At 50.6% G+C, this 11,858-nt stretch overlaps 1 protein-coding gene across 4 annotated transcripts; it reads left to right on the forward strand.

The window, feature by feature from the left end:
- Positions 1-2,382: 2,382 nt before the first annotated feature.
- On the forward strand, positions 2,383-11,858 carry Mtfr1l (mitochondrial fission regulator 1 like). 4 transcript variants are annotated; one of them, XM_048350553.1, is made up of 7 exons: positions 2,383-2,480; positions 4,435-4,569; positions 4,979-5,083; positions 7,302-7,411; positions 7,626-7,837; positions 9,018-9,336; positions 10,868-11,858. In XM_048350553.1, the coding sequence occupies exons 2-7, from the start codon at positions 4,546-4,548 to the stop codon at positions 10,971-10,973; spliced, it is 876 nt and encodes a 291-aa protein (XP_048206510.1). In that variant the 5' UTR covers positions 2,383-2,480; positions 4,435-4,545; the 3' UTR covers positions 10,974-11,858. The 4 variants fall into 4 exon arrangements, with proteins under 4 accessions (XP_048206510.1, XP_048206511.1, XP_048206513.1 ...); XM_048350554.1 differs by having other exon boundaries at positions 2,437-2,455; XM_048350555.1 differs by lacking the exon at positions 2,383-2,480 and having other exon boundaries at positions 2,919-4,569; positions 9,054-9,336.

Genomic DNA, 11,858 nt, shown 5'->3' on the forward strand with positions numbered 1-11,858 from the left:
GGGTACAGGTCCCCAAGGGGCACAGGTCCCCGCGGGCACAGGTCCCCATGGGGTACAGGTCCCCAAGGGGCACAGGTCCCCAGGGGGCACAGGTCCCCGCGGGCACAGGTCCCCAGGGGGCACAGGTCCCCGCGGGCACAGGTCCCCATGGGGTACAGGTCCCCAAGGGGCACAGGTCCCCGCGGGCACAGGTCCCCAAGGGGCACAGGTCCCCGCGGGCACAGGTCCCCAAGGGGCACAGGTCCCCAAGGGGCACAGGTCCCCAAGGGGCACAGGTCCCCGCTCCACACCCGGAGCCGCCGACAAGCCCGGTCTTTTGTACACATGCAGAAACGTGTTTTTACGTGAATTTTCTCGCGATTGTGGGTATTTTTTACAGTCCGTGCTGGAGAGAAGGGACGGAGCGCGGCCCGCCGCCGCCCCATGACGGCTGGGCCTGAAATCCTGCGCGGGCCCAGCTCGACCCCCGCCGCGCCGCGGGACGCGCCCCTCCTCCCTCCCCTCCAGCTTTCCCCGCCCCATCCAGCCACCCACCCGCTCCTCGCCCGCCCACGGGGCCGGAGATGCTGTCTTGGCTTGGGGTGTTTTCTTCTCTCCCCGCCTGTTTTCCGCAAGCTGCAGGTCTTCAATCCCTGCCGTCTGTGATCTTCAGCTCAAGCAGGCCGGGGAGCACCGCCAGGTGCTGTCTTGGGCGGCGACACCTCCCCGCCCCGGGGCAATGCCAAGCTCACCCAGCACCCTCACACCTTGTGCCCTCAGCCCCACTCGCCACCTCGCCTCCGGGCCTCTGCTCCGAGGGGCCCACTGGTGATCCCACTTAGAGCGGCTCTGGCCGTGTGGAAAGTGCCGTGCCCTCTGGCTCTCCATTCCATGACTGCCCACCCTCGGCTGAGGACCCCTCCCCACCCGCCCTGCCACCCCTCTGACACGTTCCTCCAATGGGCCCCGTAATAAAACTGGAGCACAGAGGCACGCGCGTGTTTCCTTCTAGCGGGATGTGCAGGCCTGGCCTCCCGCCTGGCTCCGGTTGGGATTGGCTAGGGAGAGTGGCAGGGGCAGATCCCAGCTCCGGTGACTTTCCCAAAGTAAATCTGTGATAGGCCCAGCGGTGGAACTTAACTGTTTTGAGAATCTGCTGCTCACCAAGGAGAAATGATAGTGATGCCCTCCATAATGATGGTTTGGGCAGGGATAGGCCGCGTATATGACGATGGTCTCTAAGATTATAAACGAGCTGAAAACTTTCTGTCACCTAGTACTTTCACTGAACCGATACCATCATGTCACAGGTGAGCACGGAAAGATGCTGGACAACAGGAACAAAGAGCTCTACCACATCACCTAGGTCTGAGTCCCCTGCATGATGTTCCTGTGGCTATGGAATCACCCAAAAGCACATTTCTTCATGTACCCTGTTACCAAGGGACAGCCTACTGGTTTCAAGAGGGCTACCACAGAGCAGGGAAGCTGTGTGGGGTTTGTTCTGGGCGTGGGGCCCATTGTGATTGCACAGGCTGTTCACCCAGGGAGCCAGCCTGTGCTTGGCAGAGGGGGAGTCCAAGTTCTGAGACCCAGGAACTACAGCCAGAGCTGGCAAGGCCAGGTACTGGGGCCCGAGGAACCCGCCTCGGGTCCCCATGCCACGGGGATGGGGCAGTGAGGGTCTGGGCGACAAGGGAGCGGGCATGGGAGCCCGGAAGGGACGCGTGTCTCAGAGAGGCGCGCTGCATAGACTGACGTGAGACAGACAGGCAGGCAATGGAGACTGAAATAGGAGAAAGCCACGAAGCGCTGGAGGGCGGGGGTCAATGGCAAAAGAGGCCCTTCTGCCCATTGGAAAAAAACAGTAATTTACTTTGTGTGTGTGTGTGTGTGTGTGTGTGTGTGTGTGTGTTTACTTATCAATCTATTGGACATACTGGGGCTGAGCTCAAGGCTTTGTGCCCGCCAGGTGCTCTACTATTTGGGGCCCCAACCCCAGCCCCCTGCTGCCCATTCTGGCTGGAGATTTTTCCAGAACGCCTTGGCTGGGAAACGGGACCTGTGCAGGGCACCAGAGCAAGGGAGGCGAGGTAAGCTCCGATGTGGAGAGGGCACGCCAGGGCGAGACGTGGGGACAGCGGGCCCCGCGTGTTCGGGACCGAACAGAAACACAGACCCCGGCTTTCCACAAGTCGGTGAGGAACGAAGAAGCGGAGGCCAGCGGCAGGACGCGACCCACCGGCCCTCAGGAACCTCCACCGCGGCCCGGCTGCAGTCCCAGCCTGAAGCCCCACCCACGGGAGGTCAGTCCCGCCCCCTGGGGGTCAGCCCCGCCCACCGGGCCGCCCCCGCCCGAGCGCTCGCCCGCGCGCAGCTGCCAGGGATCGCTTCCGGGGCTGGGGGGGCGGACCAGCGGAAGTGAGGGCGCTCGAGGCCGGGCCGGGCCGTCCGCGGCGGTGGGAGGGGCCGCGAGGTGAGTCCCGGAGCCCGAGTCTGAGGTGAGGAATGTCTGAAGACCGCTCGTCCGGCCGCCCGTACACCGAACCCTGTTCCGCGCGAGTTCTCGCCGGAGCTGCCGTTGTTCGCCTCACTCGGCCAGAGGGAAACTGAGTCCTGGAGGGGCCGCTGCAGCCCGGCAGCCCGCCGCTCGCCCGCGCCGAGCGGGTCAGGTCTGCTGGCCCCTGCCGCGCCCCCGGGGCCTCGGCGCCTCCCGGTGCCCTCCGGCCGCGGGGCGGGCGGCGAGGACCGACCTCGGCCCGGCCCGGCCCGGCCGGCGGAGGGGTGGGGGGCGGGCAGGCCGTCGCCGCTGCCTGGCAGTGGGGCGGCCGGCCGCGGGGCGGGGCCTCGCGCGAAGTTGGTGCTCGCCCACGAAGGTCTCAGTGCTGGCGCCCGGGGCTGGCCTCGCGCGGATCCGTCCCCCAGGTTCCCGCTTTGAGCCGTCCGCTGCGGGAGCGGAGCTCAGCTCTGAGCGCGCTGGGGGCTGATCGCGGAGCCCCGGGGGAAGCCCCCCCCCCGCAAGACGCGGGCTGCAGGCCCCTCCCCGAGCTGTGATTGTATCGTGCTGGTTGTGTCTTAAGTGGGCTTAACCAGGGGCAGGGCTTGGCAGTGGCCCCTTGGTGTTTTGAGGAGGTCTCCCCGGCTGTGCATCTGGAGATGAGGAGTGGCTGCAAGACTTAACCTGGGAAGCGCAGCAGCACTGTTAGGTGAACCCGCGCGGGCACTGGCATTCAGGACGGAGCCTGGCACACACGGCACTTTGACAAAAAGGCACGAAGGGAAGCGTGAAGATGGAGTGAGTCCCAGTTGGAGGCAGAATTGGACAGAGGAGGCCCTTTAGTGCCAACTCCTCTCCTAAGATAAAAAGAGAAGCTGTCTAAGGAAGTCTCCAAAAAGAGCTGCCTTTACTCCAGACCGTCTTCCTGTTCAGATCAGGTTCAGTTCTCCTCCATGACATCCCCAGACCTCACCACCTTTGCAGCCTTAGGATACTCTGCCTGCCCCCTGCAGATCCCCAGTCCTGCTGTGCTGGGCCTATGCTGGTGCACAGGCCTTCCCTTCCCAGCCCCTTTGGACTCACCTGGCCACTTGCCTAGTATACCTCTTTTTTAAGTAGAGATAATAAGCCTTTCTTTGAATATGTTCAGGCTGTGTTTCTGCTGGACTGTGAATCCCTTGAGAGCATGCTCAGCATAGGGCCTGGCAGTAGTGGCTGTTACTGGTATTTGATGGACAAGAGAAATCTCTGAGTTCACTGATTTCATCTGTTCACCATGCATGGTGAAGAATGCATCAAAAGGGGTGCCAGTTGTGTCATGCTTTAAAGTTCATCTAGTACCTTAAAATCCTCCCATTTCACTCACCTTTAGCCTCCAGCAGCAGCTTTTCTGTTTCCTTTTTACAGATTATAGAAACCAACATTCAGAAACGTTAAATGACTCGCCTTCTGGCTAACCAGAAATTTTGGTTGGGGTATATGGCTCAGAAGTAGAGTGTTGCTTAATATACTCCTCCTTCCAGAAAAAAAGAAAGTTGTCTCTTTTCCCTGTAGCTTAGTAGACAGATTAGCACAGGCTGGCTGTTGCTCCTCTTCTACCATCTTGCTGGCTGACACATGCTGGCTTTCAGATCTTCAAGCACTCAGCTTGGATGGTACCTTCATTTGGCTCTCCCACCTGTTTTGTAGTTATCAAATGGTTTCATTTGCATCCTCTGAAACTTTGACTCAAGAAACTTTAGGGCCCAAGAAGGTTCCCTGGGTTGGTCATGTTCTTTCAGCAAGTCTGGAACACAACTTTTAAGGGTCTGGATTTGGCAAAGGTAACACCTCTTGGGCTGATTTTCTGACCTTCCAGATATCAGAGGTCTTGGTTTTAAGTATGGCTCTGTCAGGCCGTTTTGTGGTGCTTGTGTGGTAGCCATTGAGTCCCCATTGGGGGGGGGGTTGTTTCACAGGAAAGGGAATCTGATGTTCCTCAACATGGCCTGATATGAAGGAGTCACACCTCCTGCCTCCCCAAGCTGCCCAGTGGCTGCCTTGTATCTCAAGTGCGGGAGCTGGTTGAAATGTCGGGGATGGAAACAAATGTGGTAAGATATTCCCGAGGGGCTGGGGAAGGTGAGCAATGGGCCTGCTGAAGTCTATGTGAGACTCCAGTTATTCTTCATTTCACCTGGAGGCCTGGAACTGGATCACCCCCCTCCTACCCTAGTGATCAGCCCACTGTGATCTTGGAGATACCTCTGGAGTCAATGCATGCTTCTACCTTTCTGTGCAAAGGGAGGAGAGACATCCCTTCTTTGGGCCCTCCCAGCATTTAGTGCCTTAGTAGCAGCAGCTTTCCATTTGGGTGCTGGCCGAAGGCCAAGGGTAACTAAAGACCCTGCCCTTACCCAGGTGGTGCCCTGTTCCTAGGAGTAGGGACTTCAGTCTTCCTGCTAGAGGAGAGGGTAGGGACAGGGGCTGGACTATCACCAAGTTTGTAACTGTCTGCTCTAGACTATCCCAATCTGGCAGAACAAGCCTCATGGGGCTGCTCGAAGTGTCGTGAGAAGAATTGGGACCAATCTACCCCTGAAGCCGTGTCCCCGGGCATCCTTTGAGGTGAGTGTGCTGCAGGAGCAGGGGAAGTAGAGGACCAGAGTATAGGAGCAGAGTGCCACTTTGTGCCTCAGACCTCTTGGCATTTGCTAATGCAGCCTGCTGTCCTGTCACGTTTTCATTATGTAAGGAATATTTACTAGGTGTTCACAGTATATCCTGGTCACTGTGCCTTCCTGACTGGTGTCTCAAGATTTCATAAGGCTCCTGCAACCCAGTTTATCAGATCAAGTCACAAGTCTTTGAGGAACCAAATCTTTAGATTATGTCTGTGCTCTGAGGTGTTTATCTACAACCTGGCAAGTTCCCACATAGGACACTAAATGCTGTGACTTGAGTGGATCTCTGCTTTTCCCACCAGACCTATGACTTCACCACTTTTGAATGTTTCTCTGAGGCCTCAAGTCTCCAGCTCTTCCTTCTGGCCAAATACTGTCACTCTTTTACCAGGCTAATTCAGTCTTATCTATGTCTAGGGAGCCTTTAGCATCCACTCTGTAGCAGAGTCCTGCCTGACCTAGTTCATCTCTGAGACCCTGTTCTGCAGTAGAAAGCTTAGTAGGCCCAGAGGCCTCCATCCAGGAACATGAGGTAAAGCACCAGCTCCAGGCTAGATAGTTTAAGGTGTGAGTTTGAGAAACTGAGACAATGCTTTGCATTCACAAAGAGACAAAAATACACACACAAAAGGACTTAAGCCCAGAGAGAAACAAATTGTCAGGGTTAGTATTAGAGTCAGCTATGAGGTTGGAAGTGTGTGAGTAGAAGTCATCTCATGACTCAGATTGCCAATTACCCATAATCACCAACACAGTTCAACAGGATGTGGTCCTGGGTGTCTCAGAAGCATCAGGAATTAGGAGTGTGACTATGGAGGTTGCCCCAACATCTGTGTCCTGTCCAGTCCATTGGCCAGATGGTACTGGGCAAGTAAGGACACAGGCTCCATCAAAATAGAAGTATACCTGATAGTATAAGCCAGAGCAGCTTATATTACGTGGGCACATACTATTTGTCAGGCACTGTGCTAAGTACTTATCTTTGTAAATTCATTTAATTTGCCAAGAACATTCAAAGCAACTTGAAGCTTCCCCCGAAAGGCCCATTTTAGCAGTAGTTCCTGGGATCAGTGGAAGTATTCTATGTGATCTTGGAATATCACTTAACTGTTGGGAGTCTCAGGTTCCTTGCTAAAAATAGGAGCTGACTGAGCACTGATTTCTCACACCTGTAATCCTAGCTACTCAGGAGGCTGAGATCTGAGGATTTAGCTTCGAAGCTAGCCTAGGCAGGAAAGTCCATGAGACACTTATCTCCAGTTAACCAGCAAAAAGCTGAAAGTGGAGGTATGACTCAAGTGGTAGAGCACCAACCTTGAACAAAAAAGGCAAGAGAGAGTGTGACAACCCTGGTTTAAGCCCCAGTACCACATAAGTAAATAAAATTAGGAACAATTAACCCTGGACCCACCTACCCATTTGCAGCAGAAACATTTGCATTTATGTTTGGTGTTTTATAATTCCCATATTTCTGTTGTAAATTAAATTGCCTTAAATATTTAAGGAAATCTTAATTTTAAACGTTTAACCATTAAATTATGAAGCGTAGAGAAAAATTACCTATAATTAGTTGTGACACAACATGAATATCTTAGTATAGTTTGTTTTTCTAGATGTATTCTCTTTTACTTTGTTTTAATCACAGCAATCATGATTGAATCCTCCTAATGTTTCTTTAACATGGTGTTGCTTAAACTCAGCTCCTGTTTCTTGGTGGTTATTCATTTGAGTTGAGGGGCTATTTTAAGAAATCCTATCGTGAGTTGGTTTTGTATAATTTATCATTTTGAACATTTATCAAGTTGAACATAACACAACTGTGTTACAACTTGTGGCCAGGTACAGGGAGCGAATGAAGAAAGGGGACACTGTTCAAAAAGAAATGTTCTCATTATCTGACTTATGAAACAGTAAGTCCTCTGTACATCACCTTTATAATAAGTTTTAAAAACTCAGGCTGGTCCCACTAAAGACTGAACTATTTGTAATCCCACATTCTTGTTTCTAGCTTCTTATTCAAGCTCTTTCCAACCAAGAACTTTGTACTCACTCTAGGAAGCCTTTCTGACACCTAGTGTGCACCATTTGCCCTACTAGGTATAAGTCTGATTGGCTTAGCATGTCACATCGCCATTTGCTGTTAAATTTTGCTTTTCACACAGACCCTGCCCAATATCTCTGATCTGTGTTTGAGAGATGTGCCCCCAGTCCCTACTTTGGCTGATATTGCCTGGATTGCTGCTGATGAAGAGGAGACGTATGCCCGCGTCAGGTAGCTGAGGAAGTAGCTAACCTGCCAGGGAATGGGGAACTCCTTTCTGGAAGTATCAGGCATCAATCAGGGAGGGTGTTTGTGAGAGGCTATGGGGAATAGAACAAGAGCTGTGAGCTCAGTAGCAAAGCAGAATTTGTGGGGTGAAGGGATTTTAGGAGGGAGATACTGGCCAGCTGTTAGTCATGGACATATTTGTCTTTCTCTGGTCCAGGAGTGATACGCGCCCCCTGAGACACACCTGGAAGCCAAGCCCTCTGATTGTTATGCAGCGCAATGCCTCAGTGCCCAACCTGCGTGGATCTGAGGAGAGGCTCCTGGCCCTGAAAAAGCCAGCCCTGCCAGCCCTAAGCCGAAGCACTGAGCTGCAGGATGAGCTGAGCCACCTGCGCAGCCAGATCGCCAAGATAGTAGCAGCAGATGCAGGTTAGACTCCTTGATTAGGAATTATACTATAATTAGACTGTCCTTTTCTCTTAGAATCTGGGCAGAGAGGGTTAAGGAAAACGGTGATTCAGGGGAATCAGGCCCAGGGTGAAGGGGGTTGTCCTGAGGCTGGTTAGTCTGTAGTGTCCTAGAGATGATTTCCACCGGTCATTCTAGGCTGGACAGTGTGATTAGGAACAAAAACCTACAACTCTCCAAGCAGATTCCTCCTAGCCACAAAATCACATATTTCATGAGTCTACAGCAGCTTTGCTTTTTCATAGAATGAACATTCCTCAGCATCACAACAAGACATACCCTCTTACCTGGTCCTTCAGTTGAGAGAATGGCTGCCTGCCCTTAGGGCAGAACCACTGGAAAAGAATGAGCCTGTCTTAACCTGGGGCATAGCCACTCAACAGGATCTAAGATGCTCAGTGGCCCAAAGACAGACAGTTTCAAAATCTTGTCAGGTGGCAGAGCAGCACATAAAAATCATGTCATCCCCTTTGAATTCTTCATGTATTTATCTGGTAGAAGCTTTCTTTATGAAAGGATTGCACTTAAATTTTCCACTCATTTCTTGCCTTTTTTGTCATCCAAGAGATAAGCAAAATGTTTCTTAGAAACTTAGAAATTCACTGGCCTATCAAGTACAACAATATCCTGGGTTCGATCCCTAGTATCCCCTCCAAAAAAAAACCCCCAAAACCAAACAAGTTAGAAATCAAGGAAATTGTCTCCATTACAAATTTGGACCAATCACTCTAGATTTCCCAGAAAACTAGCTCACAGCAAGATTTAGAAGAACAGAGTCAGATCACTATTCCAGTTAGAGAAAAGGACAAGGGCAGGCCTTGCCTGCCCCTGTTGCTTCAGTGTAAGACAGGGTTGTTGCTCCATAGTCCATCGTGGAAAAGAAACCTTAGGAGCCAAAACTTTGTGGGATGGGCTTTTCTCCCCTCCTGAGTAGAGCCCAGTACATCTCCCTCTTCCTTGCCCCTGAGTGGAAAGGATAGTGGAGGTGCCTTCCTCTAGCTTACTGATAGCACCGTGGGCTATCGGATTGCCATGGGTCAGTGTAGGAGAATATGTTCTTTAGACAGTACTTGTGGGGCGAATACATCACTGCTGTATTGTAGCCCCAATGTCCATCCATGCTTCTTGTTTTCTCTTTCAGCTTCGGCTTCCTTAACGCCAGATTTCTTATCTCCAGGAAGTTCAAATGTCTCTTCTCCCTTACCTTGTTTTGGATCCTCATTCCACTCTACAACTTCCTTTGTCATTAGTGACATCACTGAGGAGACTGAGGCAGAGGTCCCTGAGCTTCCATCAGTCTCCCTTTGTTCTGCCAGCCCTGAATGCTGTAAACCAGAACACAAAGCTACCTGCAGTTCATCTGAAGAGGATGACTGCATCTCTTTGTCCAAAGCCAGCAGCTTTGCAGACATGATGGGTATTCTGAAGGACTTTCATCGGATAAAACAGAGCCAAGATCTGTAAGTATTTGATAAGGAGTTTTGATGTTTAAGTTGCCTTTGCTCAATGATCTAATATAGCCTACTTACCTATGAAGTTCTCAGTAGTAACCATGTTACTTCATTCACAAAGCTTGCTAACTTCCCGATTACTGGTATTTGGGGCCCTGTTAGGGGAATTAGCAATACTTTACATTTGTTAAGTCACGGCAACTAAATGGGAATTTTACAAGCAGGCTCATCTAATGCAATTTCTGTTTGTGAGTGACTTCACTACCTCAGTTTTTTGTATTGTTAGGGCCAGTATCTCCATACCCTATGTTTCCAAGTTAGGGGGTTATATGATATGTTTCAGCCTCTCAAATTGGTAAACTTTTTGTCGGAAGATTTTCATAAAGTTGATTTTAGCTTTAAAATCAGTGTAGTCTGTAATACAAAACCTCCCAAGCTGCGTGTGAGCCTAAGTTGGGAGGATCCCAGTTTTAGACCAGCCTGGGTAGTAAAGTTCACTGGACTGTCTCCACAGAGGGCAAATGAATGCAGTAGCTCACATCTGTGATCCCAGCAACAAGTAGCCTAACCTAACCTCAGACACATGAAAAGCAAGATCCTATCTCACAAATAACCAGCAGTGGCTAGAGGTATAGCTCATGTAGTAGAAGTCTTGCCTGGCAACCACAAAGTTCCAGGTTCAAACCCTAGCGCTATCAAAAAGATAAAAGAATAACTGGCAGAGAAAAACAAGCTGAAGGCATGGTTCAAGGAACAGTAGGCCACTAGCCTAGCAAGGCCAGGGCCTTGATGAGTTCAAACTCCAGTACTTTAACCTATACTTAAGAGAGCTGTCTTAAGAGAGAGTGCACACATAGTAGTAGACTATCTTTAGTGAATCTTTTCCCCAAAACTAGTAAGGGTTAGAATATCCAGAATGGTCAAGTCACCAGTCACTTCCCCTGCAGACATTCTTGCAAAGGTATGTGCCAGCCAAACCCTAGACACAGGAGGCCAACCCCAACAAATCAACGACCCTTTATTTTGCCTGCACTGTATAAATATCTCAATAAATAGTAAATATGTAGTCAGGCGCTAGTGGCTCATGCCTGTAATCTTAGCTACTCAGATGGCTGAAATCTGAGGATCATGGTTCAAAGCCAGCCTAGTCAGGAAAGTCTGTGAGACTCTTATCTCCAATTAACCACTAGAAAACCTAAAATGATACTGTGGGTCAAAAAGAGCTCAGGGACTGCGCCCAATCCAAGGTTAAGCCCCACAACTGATGAGAGAGAGAGAAAAATACATTCTAGTTAGAAGATGAGATCTGGAACCAGCCAACTTGGGTTTAAGGTTTGGACTCAACTTAACTTGGTCAGCGACTAGTGACTCTGGGCATATTACCTTTTCATGCTTATTTCCAATAGCTAAGTGGGGCTTGTAATAGCAGTTACCTCACAATATCACTGTGTAGATTCAGTGAGGTGACGCATACAGTCATAGAGCACTGCCCTGGACAGAGCAAGTACTTCCTAAATACAAGCTATGGTTGTATCTCCAGGTCTCGGAGTTTAATGAAGGAGGAAGACCCTGCCGTGCTTATCTCTGAGGTCCTAAGGAGAAAGTTTGCTCTGAAGGAAGAAGATATCAGTAGAAAAGGAAACTGACAGCACCCTGCTCTGCAAAACTCAGTCTCATGCTCCTGGAATTCCTTCAATAGCTGCCTTCCTCATCGCAGGGGATTCTGCCTCTCAGAAATCTTCTGCAACAGTCTTGCTGACAGGCCGGAACTTGGACTGAAAGAGAGGAGTTGGATTATGTGTGTTTCATACTTCAACCTTAGCAGAGCTGGGTTTGAACTGAGACATTTTTACAGGTAATTGTGAAGGGTAGAGTGTATATGTTTAAGGGGTGAAGTCAAGTTTCTTGCTTTTCCTTGCCCCTTGTGAAAATAGGACCTAAATGAATGACTTTGTTTCACTGCATTAGATCCAATAACTGGTCTGACAGACCCTGCACAGCTGTCACTCGCTCTCAGCCGCTTCTTTGCAGCAGAGTAGGGCTGAGGGGAAGGGGCTCTGAGTCTATGTACATGTTCACAGAGGAGGGATGATCTTATGCTGCTCCTTTACCAATCTACACCAATGCCCCCAAATCCTTTTCCCTGTCTAGATGTAGAGGTCAGGCCACTGGACCAGCGGATACTTGGGCTGCAGCTTGGAGGTCTGGAATATTTTTTCTTAAACATATTTTATAATACTCTACAACCAAATCTACCCTCCAAGGCCCTGGGCCCTCATCACTTCTACTGATTGGAAATTTCTTCCATGGACTTCAGCTTAAGTCTAGCAGGAAAAGAGAAATGGGGGAGGAACAAGCATTCCATCCCTCTTCCAGGCCCTTGATTGACAGTTCCCTTGGGTTGGGCTATGGTTTGGACCTACTGCATCATGCATGACTCAGTTGCCCTTGGGGCCCTTTCTCTATGGTATATATACTATGCGTGTTTGGGTTGAAGCACTACCTGATATTAAATGAAGGATTTAGAGAAA

This window comes from Perognathus longimembris, chromosome 7 (assembly GCF_023159225.1).
Source record: "Perognathus longimembris pacificus isolate PPM17 chromosome 7, ASM2315922v1, whole genome shotgun sequence".
In the NCBI taxonomy this organism is placed as follows: domain Eukaryota; kingdom Metazoa; phylum Chordata; class Mammalia; order Rodentia; family Heteromyidae; genus Perognathus; species Perognathus longimembris.

Excerpts from the sequence above, each read along its gene's own strand:
- Mtfr1l (XM_048350553.1), top strand. The coding sequence starts at position 4,546 with ATGTCGGGGATGGAAACAAATGTG. Across the intron at positions 4,570-4,978 it reads CGGGGATGGAAACAAATGTG|ACTATCCCAATCTGGCAGAA; the intron begins GTAAGATATTCC and ends TGTCTGCTCTAG. Across the intron at positions 5,084-7,301 it reads GTCCCCGGGCATCCTTTGAG|ACCCTGCCCAATATCTCTGA; the intron begins GTGAGTGTGCTG and ends CTTTTCACACAG.